The sequence below is a fragment of the Syngnathoides biaculeatus genome, chromosome 4, assembly GCF_019802595.1.
Source record: "Syngnathoides biaculeatus isolate LvHL_M chromosome 4, ASM1980259v1, whole genome shotgun sequence".
NCBI classification, from domain to species: domain Eukaryota; kingdom Metazoa; phylum Chordata; class Actinopteri; order Syngnathiformes; family Syngnathidae; genus Syngnathoides; species Syngnathoides biaculeatus.
The window spans coordinates 1,965,001-1,986,605 of NC_084643.1; the positions used below are offsets into that span (position 1 = coordinate 1,965,001).

A 21,605-nucleotide genomic window follows, 5' to 3' on the forward strand; every position below is an offset into this window, starting at 1 on the left:
ACACACACACACACACACACACACACACACACCGTAAGATGTCACATCTGCGGACGGAAATACGTCGTTGAAAATATGGTAGGCCAACGCTACGTTATTTTTGTTTGCGGGTCAGCAGGTTTACACAAAAGCTAAAAACAAAATCCCGTGGAATTTATTGTGGAGAGGAGGGACAAATACGATAAAGCGATAAAGCTGCATTGTTCATGCTGCATTTGTCATCATAGAACTTGATGAATAATGAATTTGTCATAAAATCAAGTGTTTTGTTTATGAAACTGCTCTCTAGGAAAGGCCTTAGGTTGGACCCGATCCAAATTGCAGTTGTTGCTAGCTCTCGTTTCCATCCTGAGCCTGTTTATACAGAGCGCTTGCAGGCCTGGGTTCCACGTCTTTCTTCCTCGTTGCTAACTTGAAGATTTGACTCCGTGTTTGAAACAAATGTCGCACCTAAAAGGAGGTTAAGCCCTCCCATCAAAGGGGGGAAAAAAAAAAAACCTATGCCACATGCCACCGTCTTTTTCTACCCTTTGGACAAGATCTAATGCATTCATCAGTTGTAGCCGGGCGAGTGACTTTATGCAAATGAGAGATGACAGTGTTATTGCACAAGGAATATCAATGGAGTAATTACTGTTCCACGTCGGGCTGTTGGCCCGCTGCTGCCGCGCCCAGCCGCCGCGTTTCATTTCTCAGCCTTCCTCTCCGGGGAGAGATGAGCGCCGGGGCTCCCGAGAGCAGAGCTAATAATGGCAGCTCGGATACAGGCACGGCTTAGACGAGCCCCGGGGTCCTGTGCTGCAGACTGCTAAATGTTGCCGTGGTCTCCAGAGATCCCCACAGCAAAAATGAAATTATTAAAAAAAAAAAAAAAATATATATATATATATATATATATATATATATATATATATATATATACACTGACTGACAAGCTGACCAGCTACCTTTAAATCCGATGCAGTTGGTCAAACCAAAAGTGAGCCGATCAATCATAACAATGGCTGACCTGACTTTATTGGACATTAGCTAGCTATGTGAGTGAATATGATCCCCAAAAAATTATAGATAGATAGATAGATAGATAGATAGATAGATAGATAGATAGATAGATAGATAGATAGATAGATAGATAGATAGATAGATAGATAGATAGATAGATAGATAGATAGATAGATAGATAGATAGATAGATAGATAGATAGATCACTATATAAATAATCCGATAATACAGCATTCAGTCTAATAATATGTACTGTATAATAAAGTATTTCAGAAATCTATTTTGTGACTGTTTTTAAACCAGGTGGCAAGTATTACAATGAGCGCTTGTGGCATTTATAACGTTAACTACAAGGGAATTCAGCAAATATGATTAAGTGTCCCGTCATAATAATAATGCTTCTTGGCTCTCATCCACGAGGCAAACGGAAAGTGAAGTGTCATCAAATTTGTTTGGGGGTTCGAGGCGGAATTCTTTCCAAGGTGCAATACCAGTGAGCGCCTGTAAAACGTCAACTTCATTATCTTTACACGTGAGGGAAGGCGTCATAAATAAAAGCGGCGAGGAGCTGAAAGTTCACCTGGTGTGAAGAAGGCAACGAGGGGAGGGACGCCAAAGAACAAAGGCGGGGATAGGCCCTCCAGCTTCGTGATTGCGAGCTGAAGGAATGCGTCTCCCACACACCTTAAGGGGGGCGGGGGGGACTTTACAATGTACTTCGACAGATGTAGGATTGTTTTTCCTTTTTTGAGTTCAAGGTTGAACTTCTTGCGTCTGCTTATATTTCCGCCACGATCCGAGACGCTCCGACTTGCAGCAAACAACTGACCGGTGAAAAAGGAGATTGCTGTGCTGCACTTGTACCTTCACACTGTTCAGTTCCAGGTCAGGTGCATCTGTCACACTGTCCAGTCACCTCATATATCTTGCGGGAAAGAAACAGCTTATCTCCATACTTATCTCACCAGCGATTACTCCCACTTAAAGCTGTAGCCGCGAGCAAATGGCTGAGCATGATGGGAATCGCAGACCCGGGCGGTTGCGCACTGGAAGATGCCACTGGCGCATAACGCATGACCACAAGACTTTACGGCGATTTGGATCGAACGATCTTCTTCTTTGCCTTTCGGCTTGTCCCGTTAGGGGTCGCCACAGCGTGTCATCTTAGATGAACGCATATTTGTTTGGTTCAATTTTACGCGGGATGTCCTTCCTGACACAACCGCTTTGCATTTTGCCGGGGAGAGAAGCTTGCAGCGTCTGGTATTCCCAGGCGGTCTCCCATCCAAGTATTAACCAGGGCCAAAACCGCTTAGTTTCTGAGATCTGACGAGATCGGGCGTTCTCAGGGTACCGTGGCCGTAAGCCTCGATCAGATCGGACGATGATTGCCATTTTTTTTTTTGTTGATCGAACAATCAGTTTTGATGTCATAATTTGCTTGAGACAGATATTTATCACGTGTCTGAAAACAAAACCTGGTTTATTTTTGTCTAGTAATATTTGTATTGTATTTTTCTGTTTCTTTGACGTAGTAATGTAAATATATGACGACCAATAAAGTTATTTTAAAAAAACGGCACAATGGGAGAGACAAGGCAGCTGAAAGCTAACACGCATTGCGTGTTTCAGACTACATTTGGTCTCACTGTTGGACTTCGTCAGACTGCAGCAATAAAATCTTGGATGCCGAAACCACCGCATCCCGTTTTTTATGATCAGGGGGCTTTTAACTTGTCAACTCAAATGCGACCGGATACACTCGTTACCGTGGGGATGACAACAAGAGTGGATCGCACCGACTGTATTATCAGAAGGTGGTTGTGGTGGTGGGTGCTCAGGACAGGAGAGGACGTTCGTGTAAAACTTTCTTGTGATATATTCACATACTTTTAATACGATACGACCTGCAACCAGGCAACAATAGGTCACATAGCCGAGCAAGCCAGTGCTAGCGCTCGTGTTTGTGTGTAAACATGCTGCCATTGTATTGAACACATGGTCTGATCAGAGCAGCGAATTTCAACCTTTATGGAGCCAAGGAACTTACTTCACAATTGAAAAATATCACGCCACACCAAACAAAAATGCCACAAAAAGTAGATACCATATTTTCCGCACTATAAGGCGCACATTCAATGAATGGCCCATTTTAAAACTTTTTTCACATATAGGGCGCACCGCATTATAAGGCGCATAGAATAAACTGTACAGTAGAGGCTGGGGTTACGTTATGCATCCAGTAGATGGAGCTTCACTAATGGCTCAATATTGATCCATATATAAGGCGCACCATTGGCTTTTGAGAAAATTAAAGGCTTTTAGGTGGGCATTATAGTGTGGAAAATACGGTACATTAATTGCTATATGTACTTACTCCCATCAAATGTTAATTGTTCTGTCTATCGCTATGCCTCACTAGTATAAATAGATGAACAAAGATATGTAATTTATTGTAAACATACATAGTTTTTGAACAATTAGATACACAACTATATACAGTAAATTAACAGGTCATTTAAAAAAGGCTCATTGCTCCATCTTGTGATTGGATCAGTGATGTTTTTTTTTAAACTGGCTTATTGGCCCCAGAAATTCTGATAGTGCAAAGCCTGGTGACCACTGCAGAAAAATACAAAAATAAAATCTGGAACTAATGTTCATTCGATTTGTTCGCAAAGAGAACACAGACCTTAACAACTTAAAAATGTTGCTTCCCAAAAAGAGCACCGGTGTTCACAGTTTTTCCGTTGTGACAAGTTGTTAATGCTAATATCAATCGCCGTGTGCGCAGGCGCGAGTGGCCAACTGTTATTTATTTGTGACTGACAAGGACAGTCGCCCGGTGACCAGCGGGGCCTAGAGACCCACCGGTTTGCTGTGGCAAAATCAGATTTCGCCCACTTTAATATGGCAGAGAAAAGCACATAAAAGGTATTTTTCGTATTTTTCTTTTAACCCATCTGACCTGTTTTGCGTCTTGTGGACTGTTTTTTCCAAGAAAGTTAAGAACAGCAGGGAAGATGCCTGCTTCCCCCCCGATCCTTGTTTCTACATGTCATACATCTGCGTCTGACTAACTGAATATTTTGTTTATGATTGCTGTTCTATTTGCTTTACATCCTCTCCACACAGCTTTGATCGTGTTCACCGTATGTGTGCTCACCATAAACACGAAACTTCTCCAGACGTTTTAATCACGGAAACGCTCGATGGCAGGGCCATGTGCGCTAAAGTTCAGCAGCGGATAAACTTGCCAGTTACTGACAAAGACAAAGAGGACCACAGGCTCGCAGCGTGAAACGCATTACGTGCACTGCGCTGCTCGATTCTGAAAGCTTCGAAATATTTACTGCGCGTTTGTTTGCTAGTACAACATCTCGAAAAAATTTTGAGCCGTAACACATTTTTACCTTCTCCGCAGCGTCTATTTGTAGAGTAACAAAAAATATAAACTGAGGAGGAACCCACTGAATTTCTTTGAAAAAACACATGATTTTTTTACTCCAGTTTTGCATTATTTTGTCATCCATCCAGCCATTTTCTTCGCCGCTTATCCTCACGAGGGTTGCGGGGAATGCCGAAGCCTATCCCAGCTGTCAATGGGTAGGAGGCATTGTACACCCTGAACTGGTTGCCAGCCAATCGTAGGGCACATGGAGACAAACAGCCGCGCTCATAATTACACCTAGGGGCAATTTAGAGTGTCCAATTAATGGTGCATGGTTTTAGGATGTGAAAGGAAACCGGAGCGCCCGGAGGAAACCCACAAAGGCACGGGGAGAAGATGCAAACTCCACACAGGTGTGTCCGAGATTGAACCCGGGACCTCAGAACTGTGAAGCCAACGCTGTACCAGCTGCTCCCACCGTGCCACCCTCGTTATTTTGTCATTTTTCCTTCAATAAATAACACAGATCGTTGACATTCAATGGCGGTATGAGGGTGTTGGTGGGAATCTATATTTTGCAACTTTTAGCTTCTCCCATGAATACCAATACTGCTCTAATTGACAGAAACTGTTGAGGAAATTATACCCCACAAATGGGCGGGGGGAATATTTTCAAGTCAATGAAAACAAAGGGTGAGCAAAAGCAAACTAAATCAGAGTAACTACTCACAATCTGTTTACTTTTGTTTCTTCCTTTTATCCTCCTCGGTACGCCGCCAACCTTCATCCCAAATCTAATCTCCGGAAGATTCTTAATTAGCTTTGTCATTGCAGTTTCCAGGAAGCACATTTGAATTTATACAACTTCCATATTTTTTTAACAAAATTCAATTTTAACAAGAAGCATCTCACTCTAATGACCATGCTGGTCCGTTTTCTTTTGCCTAGCTCTAACTTATGACTTTGCACTTCAAAGACAAATGGGTGGTTATAGCAATTTTTTTTTTTTCCCCAAAAATGGAGCTCCTAGAAAGAAGGGAATGTAACATTGCTGGGCAAAGTAAGAGTTTCCATGCGCATAAGCCAAAACACCATTAAATGTTATGGGCATGTTGGTCAGCACAGTGGGAGAATGACATGGTACACTGTGCAGGGCCTCATTCTGGACTTTGCAGACGGCTTCAAAAAGAACTGCACCGTTGGGGAAAACAGCTTGCCGGCTTAAAGCTCGCTACAAAACATCGCTTACAGTCTGATTAAGATGATCGGCGAGCATTATGCGACATTACTTTAATATGAAAAAAAACAGCGATCCTAGTACGGAGGTGAGGTCAAAGGCCATTAACAAGGAGAATCTGGCAAAATTCTATAAAAGTAACGATGCATAGCGGCGACACTGAAGTGATGGAGCTGTGAGGGATGGTTCAAAGCCGCTCCAACACTTGTCAGCGCAGTTTATTACTTCCTTGAAATATCTGTAAAGGAGGAACCGTTGAGCAAAAGAAAACCGTTTTAGAGCCGGCGATGTAAATCTCTTTTAATGCCGCCGAAGCCTGCGTCGGAGCGCCGCTTCCAGAGAGCGCTCGCTGTTTGGCTTTCCGCATGGTTCTCTCGTTACACACGGTCTCGAAGAAACAGCTACCTTTTCACTTCGCCCTCTCGAATACTGCAAAGTGTAAGCACTTTCCAAAGTTCCAACTGCTGCCATTGTGTCAGCCAAGATTCTGTCAATTGTAGTTAAGTTTTTTGCGCTTTTTATTGCCGTGCCTGTTAAAGGAGGCCACGCCGCAAAGTCAAGGTCGCGATACATAGACGCACGCATGCTGTTTAAGTACAAACTCGATATGGATATTTGTGATGCCACGAGGTATCACGCAGCAGATTCTGGTGGTTACTGAGTCGCGAACTCAGCTTCAGTCAAAGTATCACCACGTCGATCAAGCTTTGTATGGTTTTTTTTTTGGGGGGTTTTTTTTGTGCAGAGAGGAAGGATTTCAACACGAGTCCAGAAGCCCAGCTCCTCCAGCTCACCCGCAGGATGGGTTTGTTCCTGGTGGGATGTTTTTGTGTGGAGAGGGCAGCTCTCTTTCTTATCTTCCTGTCATCTCTGTGGGACAGCGGGCCATGACTCCTTCTCTGGCTCCAGAGCCGCAGGCTTCCCCCTGGACACCAAACCGCCGTGGCCCGCTCCACACGCTTTTTTTGTGAGGTTGGTTGTTTAGGGTGTGTCAAAGCTTATTAGCGCCAGAATGTGTGAAAAAAGCAGAGCTGGGTATAAAAGCAGAATCTGCGAATATGTTTTTACGGCTCACTTTGCTCGTCTTACGTGCCAGCAGTGTTGGCTTTACCACATAAGGTAGTGCAGGCGGAAAGAACTTTTTGGACAATCATGAAAGCGTGTGAAGTTCTGTTTGGTCTGGTCGGGATGTGGAGCTTACCTAAGACCGTCTGAATGGTAAACCACATCCCACTGAAATTTAATTCAGTTCCACTAAAGGGCACTTGGGAAAATTCAAACAACCATTAACGCGAGTGAGGGTTAGCCGAGTTGGGGTTAGGGTTCAAAGGTTAGGGGTTAGTGTGTGTTTCCTATATTTCTGAACATGAATTTATTTATTACTATGTCTCAGTAGTGAAGAAAAGACCACCATTGGAAATGTAGAAGACATGATTGACTTCTTTATAGTATAGTGCATATGTAACGTTGTAGTCAAAAGGAAAACCTTTCCATAAAATGACGTAAAATGACGCAATGCCGCTAATAGTTGTACAGTTCCTTAAAAAAGTACTGGCCCCCTTCTCTAATTGTTATATTTTTGGATAGTTTCCCCACTTTATGTTCATTCGTGGGCAGCGTCCCATTTTTGGGACATCCTGATTTTCACGCATTATATCCTTCAGTATGTCAAAATATTGAAGTATTTTAATCTGAAACCATAATCGAGGATAATTCATCGGTCAAAGTTAGCACAAAGTTATTTCCCTTTCCTTCCTGACCCAACATGGCTGCCTCAAGTACACATGGAGCGTTTTCCAAGACAAGAAAGGGAGAAAGGTCAGTACGCAACCGAGTTTGTCTTCAAAATGCTAATCCATCAGTATTATTAATGCGTAAGAGTTGTTATAGAATAAGAATTAATTAATAAACATATCTCTACTATGTACCACTTCACAGAGCTGATAACATACCCGTCCTAGTTTTAGGATGCTGCCCGGGAGAGGCTACATCTTTTTTGCCCTTTTATGCGTTACATTAAAAAGAAGTGTTATTTCCTTGATTGTGTCCAGTTAGGACACTTTTATCTCAATAAGGGAAAAAAATTGCTACCGTGCCCATGAATGGGTTAAGATGACTCGAAAACCCTCCATTTTTGCTGAATTCAAAGAATTCTGCTCAGAAAAGATAGACTCGTTGCTAGTTCTAGAAAACACTTGATTTCACTCGTCAGGATGGCCCAACCATTATTCAGGTTTATGGAGGACCGTGACTTTTTCCACAGAGGGCCAGATAACTTTGAATACATTTTTTCCCTCAATAAATGAAATCACCATTTAAACAACTGCATTGTAAGTTCTCTTGGGTTATATTAGTCTGATAGTTATTCCTTAAAAGTGGGGAAAGTATGCAAAATGTAAGAATTTGAGAAGGGGGGGGGCAATACTTTTTCAACACGCTGTAGTAGTGGGAAAAGTTCTGGAGCACTTAAACCTGCAAGCATCTGGAAGAACATTTATATGGCAGCAGCACTAATTTTTGCTCTTAATTTATGTCGCCCGAACAAATTCGTCCACACCACCTAGAACTGAAATGAGTCTATTGTGGTGGAATGAAATTCACATTCCGTCGTTTCTCCAAGATGTTTTCAATAGAGGCTCCTGCATCGTTCGATGTACCGAGCAGCGACACTTTTGACCTGACCGCTGCTTCTGGTTCGTGTATGCAGCATGGAACTGAATGCGACGAGGTTGCACACCTGTGATGTTTCCAGCGTAAGATGGAGCAATTAATCTGATTATAGTTGCAAATCCTCTGACATGTGAAGTCCCTCCTGCAGCCATGTGGAGTGCAGATGTGCGCGAGTCAGAATGTACCTGTGTGTATCGCAGTAAAGGTATGGCACCAAGTGTCGGCTAAAATTAAACACTGCATTGTCTAAGATTAATGAGAAACGTCAAATGGCATGTTGCAAATGTGAATCGGTCTGATGAATGGGCACGGAAGAGATGTAAGGAGTTGTAAACGGCCGCTGTTTGGAAAGCCAGATTGAAATATGTGGTGAAATCGTAAACAGTCTGTCAAAGGCTTGAAGTCTGTTTAAAAACACAACACCCGTGCACAGAAAAGAAAAAAAACAAAAAAAAACACTTTTCATTGGCATGGCTACACTTTGAGGGCGGTCGGGGCTCGCCGTGTCAATCTTGAGATTCGACTCCGTGTCAGCTCTGTATCCCTGCAGGACTGAATGTTTGTAGCGCTGACTGCAGCCGCCTGCGAGGGCTGCTGAGGAAGTGGAATGGGGAGGTGAAAGACAGAGCCTGATACTGCACTTCCACTTGGGTCCAGTAAACCAGTAACCCTGGTGCTGACAGCCAGGATATAGCACTCATCCACAGGCCACAGCCCAGGAACTGGGGCCCAGGAAAGGAGACCACGGAGAGCAGGGAGAGGGCCGTTTGGCTGATGATAGAGAGGGTTGCGGGGATGTGGGCGTACTGGGGTGGGGGTGGGGGGGCTACTGGATGGCGGTTTGGTGGAGGGGGACGGGGGGGCTACAGGATGGCGGTTTGGTGGCACGCAAAGCTTACGCCTCCGAAACAACATGACCAGGAGGAGAATCCACAGATGATGTCGCCTGCCAACAGCGTGTCCAACCCTTGGCCAAGTGACAGACGCACTTTGCAAACACGCAAGCGGCAGCGCTCCTCACGCAGTCGCTCGGTTACACACACACACACGAGCCATTTCACGCAGGAATGCAAAACACACGATCAAATGCAGAGATAAACACGCTATTCAGAAACTGCATGGACACATTCAGGGCAAAGACTCTTTAAGTGGCATTTTTCCTAGAACCATATTTCATGGCTATTTAACAGACTCAAATTTGCGGGGGGAACGGTTGAACACAGTCATAACAGATGCTGCCCTCACTGTAGTCTCGCTGGCAGTATGTCATTACTGACATTAAAATTCATGCAAAACATTCAGCTAAAAAAAAAAAAAAAAAAGGGGGGAAAGTTTGGGGTCGCTGAAGCTCTCAGGCCAGATGAGTCGATAAACACGACCTCATCAAAACTTCAGCCCTCTGGTATTTGTTGCGAAGCAGATCCTTAGAAGTGACTGCGAGTCAATAAATAACGTCGTCTAAGTGTGTGCAGCGCAGGAGCACTACGGCGAAATGGAGGTTGAGAGGCCACCGGTGACCTCTGCTGCATGCTGTGAGAGGGCTCCACTCAGAGCCAGCGATGTCTCTCCAGCTGCGATCAGAACACAACTTCGGAGCTCTGGTTTCAGGGCACAGCTCCGGCCCAAGCCGGGATCCCGCAACCCCCGTGCATTTCGACCTGCAGGGCTAAACGTGAGGCAGACAGACAGAAACTTGAGGGGGGCGGCAGTGTGCTTTCTCAACCCACCTCCTCTCAGGAGGAGGCAGCGGCATGTATTGGGGCCAAAGACTGATCAGGGGCTCCTTGTGACGCCGTATTTTGTTCCTTTTTGAAATTGTTGTGCTGGGCTTTTCTTCAACCTTGAGCCAACTGCAACTCTTTCGGCTGAGCTATTGAGGAGGTTCCATGCGGGCAGATTTGTACAACTATTTTGTACACTTATAAACAGAATTACATGACTAAAACTGAATAGACAAAATACTAAGCAATGAAATACTCCAGGTTTGCGGCGAACTCCTTTGTACTAATTGTTCATCTTACTTGAAACAATTCAATGCTTTCGGCTTTGTGGAAAGAAACTGAATTCAGCCCGAACATCCTCAACGCCAACTAGAAAATAAATTATGAATTGGGCAAGCCTTATGAGAAAATGTACATTTGTATAACAATAGTATATACTGTATAAACCAGCTCTGATCTCATAGTACAATTCCCAAAAAGAGCAGTATAAGATTGCATGTGGTCAAAAAAACGCTATGGATACGCTTCAAGTTTTATCCCTTTATCCGTCAGCCTTTCAGAGACAGAAGATCAGTTTGCAGGAGTCGTGGAATTTCCGGAGAAGACGCATTTGAATCAGCTTTCAGAGAAACCGTAATACGCTGCCAGCAGAAGAAAAAAGGTAACGGAGCAGTAGGATGGACTCGAGGTGTACAGCAGGGGAGCGGGGCACAGAAGATCGGTATCATTGGTACATTCCTCTTTTCATTTCTCCTGCCTGTAACGGATAACGTGAGTCTTTCGGGTCTGGTTGTCCGGATGAGGCACCCGCTCTTCTTCTCGACGCCCTACTCCCAACACGCTCTTCGCAGGGGCTTTAATGCAGACTCGTCACATCTGCCTCACCTCACATCAGCTCCTAGCAAGTCCGGACATCATCTCAGCCTCCCTCCCACTTCTTCACTCCCCCATCGGGATCATCCAAATGTTTCCCCTGGCTGCTTTTTGAAGCTTCCATGGGTCACGGGACCTTATGCGCAAATCATGCTGGCGGGCTGTGGGGGGGCTGGTCACAGGAGCGAAGTGAGTCAGACTCAAAGAAACCCAATCTGCGCTCTTTTCTTACAGGGTTACTTCGCTTGCCAAGGCAGCAATCAACAGTCAGTGGGCTGGTGTGAACTCGTGTATTTTGAGAGCTGTCACTGTAGATGCCGTCCTGGCAGCAGATTGCAGCCATATTCCCCAGCCGCACCAGGCGGACAGACAGAGAGTAAATTCAGTGAGTCTGACAGCCTGAGGTGGTTTAACATGGGGTTTAGCCCCACATACATGCTCCGGGTTTATGTTGATGGATGGATAACCAAATCCATCTCGGTGTTGGCAAGAAAACATAGATGTTAGTTTTTACACTGTGACACCAGGCCCAGCTGATGCCCCACGATGATCGACTAAGAAAGGTTCGCAAACAAATGCAAACTTTAAGAATGTGTGTTTCTGGGAGCTCCTCGTTCAAAGAAAAAAAAAAATCTAACCAAACTGGAAGACTTGTAAAAAAAATACATACATTAAATCCCAGAATGTCGAAAGATGAGCAGGCGTGAAGCGTTCCTCGGACCTGCGGAGCTCTTCTCGAGATAGGAGGCGCAGGCCGGCAATCTGCGGTGCCGGTTAAAGTAATCACATTGGTCTCACTGCATCTGATCTGCAGTCTAACAGACTTCCAAACAGTTGAATGAGTAAATAAAGTGCCCCAGGGGGACTCCCGCGGGAGACGGATTACCACAAGAGTGCACACACAAAGAAGCTGATGCCCCACAACCCGATGTGAGCTGAAGACAAAAGCCGGCGTTGGACCTTGACCAGCGAAGCAGCAAACTTTGCTCATCTACTCCTTAACGGAATCGCACGCTTTTGCAAGTCAGAGGTGAGCCTATCCTCCGACGTGTGCAGGTACACACGCGGAAATGATCTCAGCGCACGTGTGGGTGCAAACACCCATCTGTCGATATTTCATCATCACTCTGCGCTTATGCTGGCGCGCTCACGTCCACTCGGGCGAAGAGACCACATAAGATGCGTCTCATGCTCACTTGGCTGCGGGGGCCAGGTCTCGGGGGGGACTCGGGGCCGCGGCCTGGCCCCATTCTTCCCTCTTTCTGGGGCTGACACAAATAAAAGGATTAGGAGCCCCCGTTTCCGTCAGAGCCTCGACTCAAGACAAAGCTCCGACCAGCTTAGTGTCACACTTAATGATGAAAGTCCAAATCTCTGTCAGTCACTTTGGAGCTGCAATACCGCTAATCTCATTTGATGAAGATTAAAAGTTGTAAGGGAAGAAAGACAAAGAAATGTGTTTTGTCATATGTGTACAAATATCTAGACTGCCGAAATTGAGAACGACGTGCAGCCAGCTAAAAATTGGGGTGAACGCCGGGCCGCCGGAAGGAGCTCGGATCCCAGACAAAGAGAGCAACTGCGCGTGCACATTTGCCCGCGCCCTCACCAAATATGGGGTGCACGTTGGCAAATGCGCCGCTCTGCCCGTTGCCGTGTGGCGATAGAATGTGTGACATGAGTGCGAGAGTAAGCCTTGAGCACACAACGGTCTGAATGCAGCACTTGCCACTGTGATGCCAGTCCTCTCGTGTGTATCTGTGAAAAGCCTACGTGTTGGGAAAACATTCCAGAGCGGGATCACATGTGCGCTCGGCCGGGGCCGGCCGAGCGCTGCCAGCCGGCAGCGGAGGCCGAGCTCCTCCGTTTCTCGGGCACGTTCCGCCGGGCTGCCTGAAGAAACGAGTGGGGCCTGTTTCCAAACAAATATGCTTCGCACATGAGCAAAACGGGACAAACGGATGTGAAATGTTATCCCAAATGTGGCAAAAATGTGCACCAGCACGCCCATGACAATATTACACGTGAAAAATTTCAGTGTAGTCCCATGATAATGTCTTCATTCTCCGGTTCTGAACTTGCAATATGCTAAATTACAGTTGAAAACATTTGCTCAGAGTGATGCAGAAGGAGCATTTGACACATTTAGACCAAATCTAATTTGTAAACTGCTTTAATGGTTTGTGGTTGCTTTCCCTTTTGTTATGAAGAGCTGTCATGCTGTGAAAATAAACCTGAAGGCCCGAGGACATGGAGCCAGTAATGAAAATGACTCTGTTGCCAGGCTCAGGACTTTCTCTCTTTCTCTCTCTCTGATTAGCTACCCCGATTGACTGACTCCGTCCCACCGGCTGCCTAACGGGAGACGAGGTTAAATTGCGGCTACCGACGAATCGCACGCCGGAGTTCCTTCGCGCCCCTCCTCCGCCATCGTGCAGCGTAATGTGAGCACGCCGGGAAGATCCCTCTGCAGATCCTTCTCCTCCCCTGCATTACTGCACCCACCGACCCACGGCACACACACACACACACACACACGCGGCCCTCCTTTCCACATCCTTCGCCACCAGTCTGGCCTCTAAAGCGGTGATGGCGATTACCACGCCTGAGCCCCGGTGACTTCACAAAGCATCCCGCAAACTGCTTTGTCTCCTAACAGCAAGCACACACACACACACACACACACACACACACACACACACACATAAATACCTAACACACCCACACACAAACACATCTACAGCCACGTACGGTTCATCACTGAAAAACATTACAAATGCAAAAGTCAATCTTCAGAAAATCGGTAATAGAATCATTGCTTTCACTCCGTCTTTATAGCTCACCTTTTTTAACACTCTTTATACACTGTAAATAATGAATTAACTAAAATGAGGATATGCAAAAAAAAATTTTTTCCCTCAAAGCAGCATGAGAGAACAACAATTTTTGAAGATGTAGCATTGCACATCAATCCTACCCGGGGAAAACTGGCTTCAATTCGTAAAAGCAACAACAATAATAATACAAATAATAATAATAACACCAATGAGAGGAAAAGTTCTAGCGAGACGACAGAAGATGCATCCGAGTGTGCCGCTTGGCCAGACCGGGCCATGTTGACATAGAACCCAATACTTCCTTACAGAGGAACGGGGTCAGATGGAGCTCTAGCTGCTCGCCGAGCACTGAGAATCCCGACAAGCTGAAGCAATATTATGCAGCTTAGCGATTCTAACATTAGAGTGCTCTCATTTTTTATTTACCCAAGAGCCGTGGCTGAAGACTCATTTTTATCCCTTTTTGGGTCAATTAAAAAAAAAAAAAAATCTGGCAAGAAAGGTCTTCCTCAAAGGAACAAACAAAGATCATCTTAGAAAAATGAAAGGTTGTTTTTGTAGCAGAACATAAGAGAGTCTTTAATTAAGTATAAAACTAGCCCGCTGGGTTGACAACACAAAGTCCATTCAGTGATTTTTTTTTTCTTTCCATCTTTTGCTTTTGTTCTATGGGCAACAGCATACACAGGCCGCACGGGAGTGTGTTGGACTGGAGTAAACACATTCACACACACGCACATTGGTCCAGATAACACAAAGCCGGCCGTCAGCATCTATCCTGCACACTGCCGCAGCGTCCCAAGCTCAGCTAATTAAAAACCAACAAGTTCGCAGGAGGGTACTCCAAACAGTTCTAAAAAGGCAGCTCTCAGCACACTTGGGGATCGTCCAGCGCGCATGGGGGGGGGGGGGTTCGGACCCCCTCTACGGCTTCATCACCGCTGTTTTGATCTCCTGCTCATACTACCGTGACCTGATTTGAAATTCTGCTCACCGTGTGCGTGCATTCAGGCCGAGTTGCAAATGTTCTTGTTGTTGTTATTGCGACTTCTGAGCCATTGAGTTCGACAGTTTGAGCCATCAAGAGAGTATAGAAAACCTCTGACAGTTAAAAAAAAAAAAAAAAAAAAACATAATTGCGCATTTCATGGCATCAACATATGCTGCCTGTATGTTATTTAGTGTAATCTGGTGACGGTTCTATTTTGAGTTTGCTATTCATGACTGCAGCCCTCTCTGACAAGGCCGTCTAGCCCATGGGTGGTGCCCGACACCTGGCTCCACCGAAGGCCTCGCCGCGTGGATGCTTGCTTAAAGGAAACGTCCCTGGAGGGAAAAGCTGTCCTTCTTTCTAATGACGCGCGATTGACCTGCGAACGTCACGGTGCAAGCACAAACTCTCTCGGGGTGGTGTAATTCCACTCGACCTCTGCGTCTCGTCCCAGCTTGTTGCTCTCGACGCCTGCGACTAACAACCAGCCCAAAAGATCTGAACATGGGACATTCACCCCAAAACCTATCTTGCATTTTATTATTTTTAAAAGACCTTTGATTTAAAAATGCTCCATTTACACTTATATCGGGCAGTTTTGACGAATATAAAAGTTGTGAGACATATTTTACAGTCACATAAATTCCAAATTCCCTCAATTTAGGTCAAGAAGGCAACAATAAACAGGTCAGCTGTTTGGTGTTCTAGATTTTTTTTTCTTTTAAATATGGGATAAAAGGATAATAAAATCCAATCTTGTGACTATATAATTGCACTATATGGAGCAGGACAGGGTGAACTGTGATGGTGGGAGTTTTAATAACACGGTACACAACTGTTTTCCCTCGTCTGCACTTAAAGCTGTACCAAAGGTGTGAAAAAAGACTGCGTGCCAATTCCTTGATTTATTATCGCTGGTGAGAGCTGATTACCGAGCATGAATCAGTTGCTGGAGGAATGCAATTAGGAAGGAGAACCTCGAACGCTAGGAGCTCTTTTCCCAGCCCCGAGCAGTTTGTGGGCTGACAAATGCATCTTAAATGGATGTCATAAAAGTCAAAAAGGTGCCAATTACATCCTTAAATATCCCATCACTGCAAGTGGAACAAAGGGGGAAAGGGGACGATGACAGTGTGGGACAGAAGGACCCTCCGCTTAGCTCGCAGCGTCAGAAAGTCCAAGAAGAATGAAAAGATGTGTTGAATCACACCGTGCAGGAGCCGGATGGGGCCCAGCGGGTTGTTGGTGTCGTCGTAGTCCTCGGTTCAGCTCTGACTTGATAAGCAACACGAGCAAGCAAGCTGACGCCATTCCAAACTCCAAAAAGGACAAAGGGGGCCACTGGCTATCATCTAAGTTCTTGAAAGAGCCACTACACCCTCATTTCTTTAGAAACATTTGAGTGAAAATACAAATAGGGCCTAGGTTAAAAAAAAAAAAAAGAAAGAAAAACGAAAAAGGAAAGATTTTCTCTTCCTCTCCACACCCCCCCCCCTCAATCTCTCTCTATCACTTTCGGCCTGAACGCCATGACTCTGGTAACCAATAGTTACTCCTCTGATTTTTTTTTTTTTAAACCTCCATTGTTATGTTGCACCTCCAGCGTCAGAAAACTGCGTGAATTGCACACGCACGGCGATGGCTGGAAATGCTTCGTTGCTCGGGAGCCGCCAATTGCCAAAAAGCGTGAAAAGTCGCAAACGCCCAGCACCTCAAGGCCAAAAACAACTGCCACATCGCTGCTCGGCCTCAATATTTGTGCGATCATCTCCGTGTAAATCTCAACACTTCTTTCAAATATAATAAAATATATCATTCACAACTAAAGTAAAAATGATGAATTCTTATCTAAAATTAATCTAATTTTAGAGTTGGTTTCCCTTCAGAACTGATAAAAACCCATGCTATTAATATAATTACAAAACAGCAAATGTTTTCGTTTTTTTTTTTTTTTGTCCGACAGTAATTCGAAAACACGATTAAGCCATGCATACGGTGTTTGCGTGTGAGGAGTGGCGCACATGCACAAGACTGCCAATCGAATAATTCCCTGTACTTGAAAAAAAAAAAAGGTGTCAGCAGGTTGACGCAATTCTTAATCTGCACACGACATTCGGATGGCTCACGAGCACCTTTCATCCGCCGCATGTTACAATGGGTGAAGAAATGAAATTAAATATCATTCGTCAAAAAAAGGCCACGGTAAACACACATTTATATATAAAGGTCAAATAAGTGATTTTTAAAAATCTATAAACTATTTTCAATCACCTATGTGAAACGTGAACAACAGATTTAGATAAAGGGAAAACTATTTTTTTTTGTTTTCATAGACACCAATAAAAACATATAGTTTCATGCATTGGAAATAGCGTTGCAATTTGGAAAGGGAGAGAATAATGAACAGAAACTGCTGCGGTGTATGATGATGTCCCTATAATAGAAATAATAATAATAATAAACCTAATAATAAAATGCCCGAACTGCACTCCAATTTTAGAATAAGATCATTTCTTAGTCCGAGAATTGTCGTTTTTTTTAATGTGTGTGTGTGGTTTTTTTTGTTGTTGTTTTTTTTTTTTAAATAATGTTTAGGCCAGATGCACTAAAATGTCCAACACGATTTAGCATACTTCCAGGCAGAGTCGGCCGACTTGCGATCAGGCCAACGGGCCACCAAGCCAGGCCAAACGGGTTCAGAGGCGTCGGTAAAGGGGAAAAGTGCAAGAGAGAGGGGGGGAAAAAATGCTCTTCTTACTGTTGGTAGTCGTGCTTGCAGTAAAGTTTCCTTTCTCTGAAGTAGCAGCTGGTGATGAGAGGCTGCTGACAAACGGTGCACTGCAAACACTCTTCGTGCCACGACGATTCGTTGACCCTCAGGAGGAAGCGGTCGGAGATGGCCCGGCGGCAGCCTTCGCACACGGCCTGCAGCTGCAACTGCTGCTGCTGCTGTTGCTGTTGCAGCTGCTGGCACTCCGTCCCTGCTGCCGGAAAAATACCTTAAAATCTCGGCCGCCAAAACAAGTTCAGTTCAACAAGAAAAAGACAAAGGCCCCCGTTCAACTCAACAATTGGCACAAATTAGAACTTCGTTTGCGACGTCAAAAAAATATACATGGGTATTGGCCTTGCGTTAAGTGTTGTAAAAAATAGCATTTAAAAAATGTAAATACATATATTTTAATTCGTTTTTTTTTTTATTTTTTTAGGGGCGTCCGACTCACCGAGCATGACGCCAAGCGCCGGTCCCGATCGCAGGGGATGCTCTTCGATTTTGATGCCGTCCAGCATGGTGCGCGTCGCGGATTGTGCTTCCAGTGACAGCGGACCTGTTGCGAGAGCCAAGACGCGTGCACACGCACGCGCACACCCGCAGTCAGAGCCGGGAACGAGCCGAGCCGCGCTTGCGACCTGTTGAGCGGCCGCAAAACGGGAACTTTGGCGGTGGTGCGAGGTGGATGCTTCACATGCAGGAATTGAACAAAAACACAAATGCCACCGCCACAAAGTGCTGTCACCTGTGAAAACCCGAGCCGTGGGCGCCTTCGCGTGTCGTCGGAGCGACGAGCGGATCCAATCGGAAGAGTCCGTCCGTGGACAAGACAGGAGACGCAGATGGGAAGGTTCGAGTCCCGGCCGGCCGGCGGGCAGCAAGTCAAGCGGGAGGTTTGCTCGCTCGCTCGCTCGCTTGTGCTCGTGTCGCTGCTCAAGTCTCACATCGTGATTGAGGCGAGTGGAACCTCCCACCCGAGTGCATGCATGGCTGCACTTTTTCACTCCCCACGCACGAGCTTTGGGACGCGATTGGAGAGCGCGGCCGCGGGCTGCACGCGGCCCAATCGTCACAAACAACAACAACAACAACAACAACGATATTACACCAAATCTTCCTCCTCCTCCTCCTCCTCCTCCTCATTATCATCATCATCGAGAAATCCCCGCAACACACCAGTCAACATTAAATGGCAAGAATTTGACCCTTTGCAAAATGTACTGTAAAAATAACTTGAACGACGTTAAATTTGTTAATAAAATCACAATAGTTCCCACGTGTAATTTCTGTGTGGGTTTGAGCATGGATAGGTTTCTTGTCGTTTTTTAATTTTCTCTTTTGTTTCATTTGGAAGCTGCACGACCAAAGTTGATTGATTACAGAAAACATACACATAATCACAAAAATTATCAGAATAAAAAGAGCAGAACATTTTTTTGCTGAATATTAAATAACAGTCCATACTATAGAAAAGACCGGAGAGTATCTTGAGCTATTATTACATAATTTATTAGGTCGTTTAGAGCAATTAAAAAACAGTACCACTGTGGAGACAGGGAACGAATTAAATGTTTACATAAGATTAAAAAAAATATTTTGCACATGCAGAAAGACAATGTAAGCACATGTAGGTCAGTGTCTCAGTTAATAAAAATAACAATAAAAACGGGATGGGATCGATTTCGGAAGAAAAATACACATAAGATGAATTAAAAATGGAGGGACTGAATGTTGTTATTATAGAGATCATTTCACATTATTTTTGCGTATGGTATTTGTTGCTTTATGTGCTATTTTAGAAGACAACATCCGGACGTAGTATCGATTGCAACAATGGAGGCTGCTTATTCCTACTCCTATTACTAATAATAATATTAGGCGGCTGAATATTGTTTGACCGAACCCAAGCTGCGATCACGTGCTGGTGCAGCCAGCGCGTGCGGTTTCCCGAGGCCTTGGAAGGGCATCCGGAATGCGACCTGCAGTCCCTCAGTTGGAAAGACGGCAGCAGATTGCTCGGCGCGCCCTCTGCCGCCCGCAAGCAGAATTGCATCTGAAACGACTATTTTGCAATCACCTCACCCGAACGTGCGCGCGTCCATGATTTCATTGAAGGGCACAGATGGTTTCTCGAAATTGGGCACACCCGACAGTCCAGTGCAAGACCAGTTTCGTATTTCCGACACTGTTGTCACGAGGGGCTGCATTCCAATCTTCTATTAGAAGATGGATCAGCTAACAGAATCATGAGCTGAGCATTACCGATTCATTTCGATCGATACGCTTTAAAAAAAAGCACGTAGAACAAAACATCACAGCATCAGTGCAGCTTACTTGTGTGAATGACATCATCGGATCAATAAGTCAATCGGGCGACTGAAGCCGGGCGGCGGTGTTTTAATGAGGCCTGCCTGCTTGACCAGGCCACTCTCACTTCCGCAAGGCGGAAAAGGGAAGACGAAGAAGAGGAAAACAAAGCAACAACAAGTTGCAGCAGCAGGTGTGCAAGGGAACCCAACAACAACAACAACAACCAAAAAGTCCTGCCAGCAGTTTGTTGCAGCAGCCGGAAGGTAAGACAAAAAACACCAAAGCGAGCGTGTCGCCATCACTGCCGGTCAGGGAGAATTTCACTTCCGCATACGCGGCTCATTACTAAACCATGTTTATTATTGTGCATTGTTTAAAAAAAATATGATGATGAGAAACAAACAAATCCACGTTTAAACACATGTAATAGTTTAACACAAGACATCGGTTTGAAGAGTAACATCTGCTCAATGGGAATTGAAAATGTCTCACCGGAACATTTTCATTTCAACGTGTGAAGTGACGTATTTTACGCATGCATTTACCCAATTTTCGACGAGGCCGTTTAAGTCAAACGAACCAGTTGATGAAAATATATGTATTAAAAAATAAGTAAAAGTCAACAATGTAAGGGACCTCATTTATATTGTATTTATATCATCTTTCGGAAAACGCCTCGCTTGGAATCCCAAAGCCCAAGCCTAAAATGAAATGGCGGAAAGTGAACAACAAAGGAGCAAAGCAGACATTGTGCAACTTCTCGAGCAAGCTTCATTTCAATTTTTTAGAAACGCTTGCTTGTTTCAACTTGACGTTTTGAAAAGACTTAAAATCTTAAAACTCGAAGACATCCTTCAATTCTTTGACAAATTGCCCGTCAGCATTTTCGAAGCACATTTTATTCTCGTCCGAGATGTGGACATTACAATGGAAGCAGTGGACAATATTTTTAAATGTACACTGGGGATTAGGTATTTTTTAAATTTATAATGAAATGACTCCCGCCCAGTGTGCGCTGTTGGAGCTCAGCAATTTGTGACGAATCCGCTGATTTTGGAATCAAGATTCGACGCGCAACTCACATGACGTCCAATTTTAGCCATTTCAACTCCAGAAGGGGGAAAAAAAATGAGCACAAAAGGGGTTCTGGCAAACTGGGCCCAGTAGGGCACTCGGAACCTGTCTTCACTTCCCCTCGAGTCACATTGCAGGAGGATAGAATAATCATAAACTGTGAAGTCACGCTAAGGCAAAAAAAAAAAAAAAACAAACAATGCAGGTCGCTGTCCCCTCTCGCAGGTTTTTGTCTTCCCTCTCACAGGATATCACAAAAAACTGCGCCCCCCCCCCCATTCTTATATTTTGCATCCATTGATAAACCGCCAGACGAGAAGGCGGCTGGACGCGTGCAGTCATTCGGAGTCCAACACGATTCAGTGACATTCTGGAAGACGAGCTGCCAAATCTATTTCCAAGCCCATTTTCACAAACACGGACTTTAAAATCTTGTTCTTTTTCCCTCTCATACACATGAAACCAGACGGCCAATTATGGATTTGAAAAAAAAATAAAATGTCATCGTTAGGCTAAAAAAATAAAAACGTTTCTAAGATATGACGAAATCCATGTATTTTTGATTTGGTAATAATCGCACAACCAAATTATAGCAGATGGAAGTCTTGTCTATGGTCAAAAGATTGCAGTAAAATATGAATAATAAAATAAAAATATTGCTTGCAGTCATTATTTTATCGGAGAAGACATTCTGCTACATATTAGTGAAAATAATTGTTCTTATAA

At 44.6% G+C, this 21,605-nt stretch overlaps 1 protein-coding gene across 5 annotated transcripts in view; it reads right to left on the reverse strand.

The window, feature by feature from the left end:
- The window catches only part of lmx1bb (LIM homeobox transcription factor 1, beta b), a 51,992-nt gene extending 31,944 nt beyond the window's left edge, over window positions 1-20,048 (reverse strand). The window contains exons 1-4 of one of the 5 annotated variants that reach the window (XM_061818074.1): window positions 19,830-20,047; window positions 18,241-18,546; window positions 17,947-18,051; window positions 17,481-17,706 (exon numbers count right to left, since the gene is read on the reverse strand). In XM_061818074.1, the coding sequence (XP_061674058.1) occupies window positions 17,481-17,706; window positions 17,947-18,013 (293 nt within the window). In that variant the 5' untranslated portion in view covers window positions 18,014-18,051; window positions 18,241-18,546; window positions 19,830-20,047. Of the gene's footprint in view, window positions 1-17,480; window positions 17,707-17,946; window positions 18,134-18,240 lie in introns of all 5 variants that reach the window. The other 4 variants (XM_061818073.1, XM_061818072.1, XM_061818076.1 and 1 more) reach the window with 4 other exon arrangements.
- Between the last annotated feature and the right edge of the window lie 1,557 nt (window positions 20,049-21,605).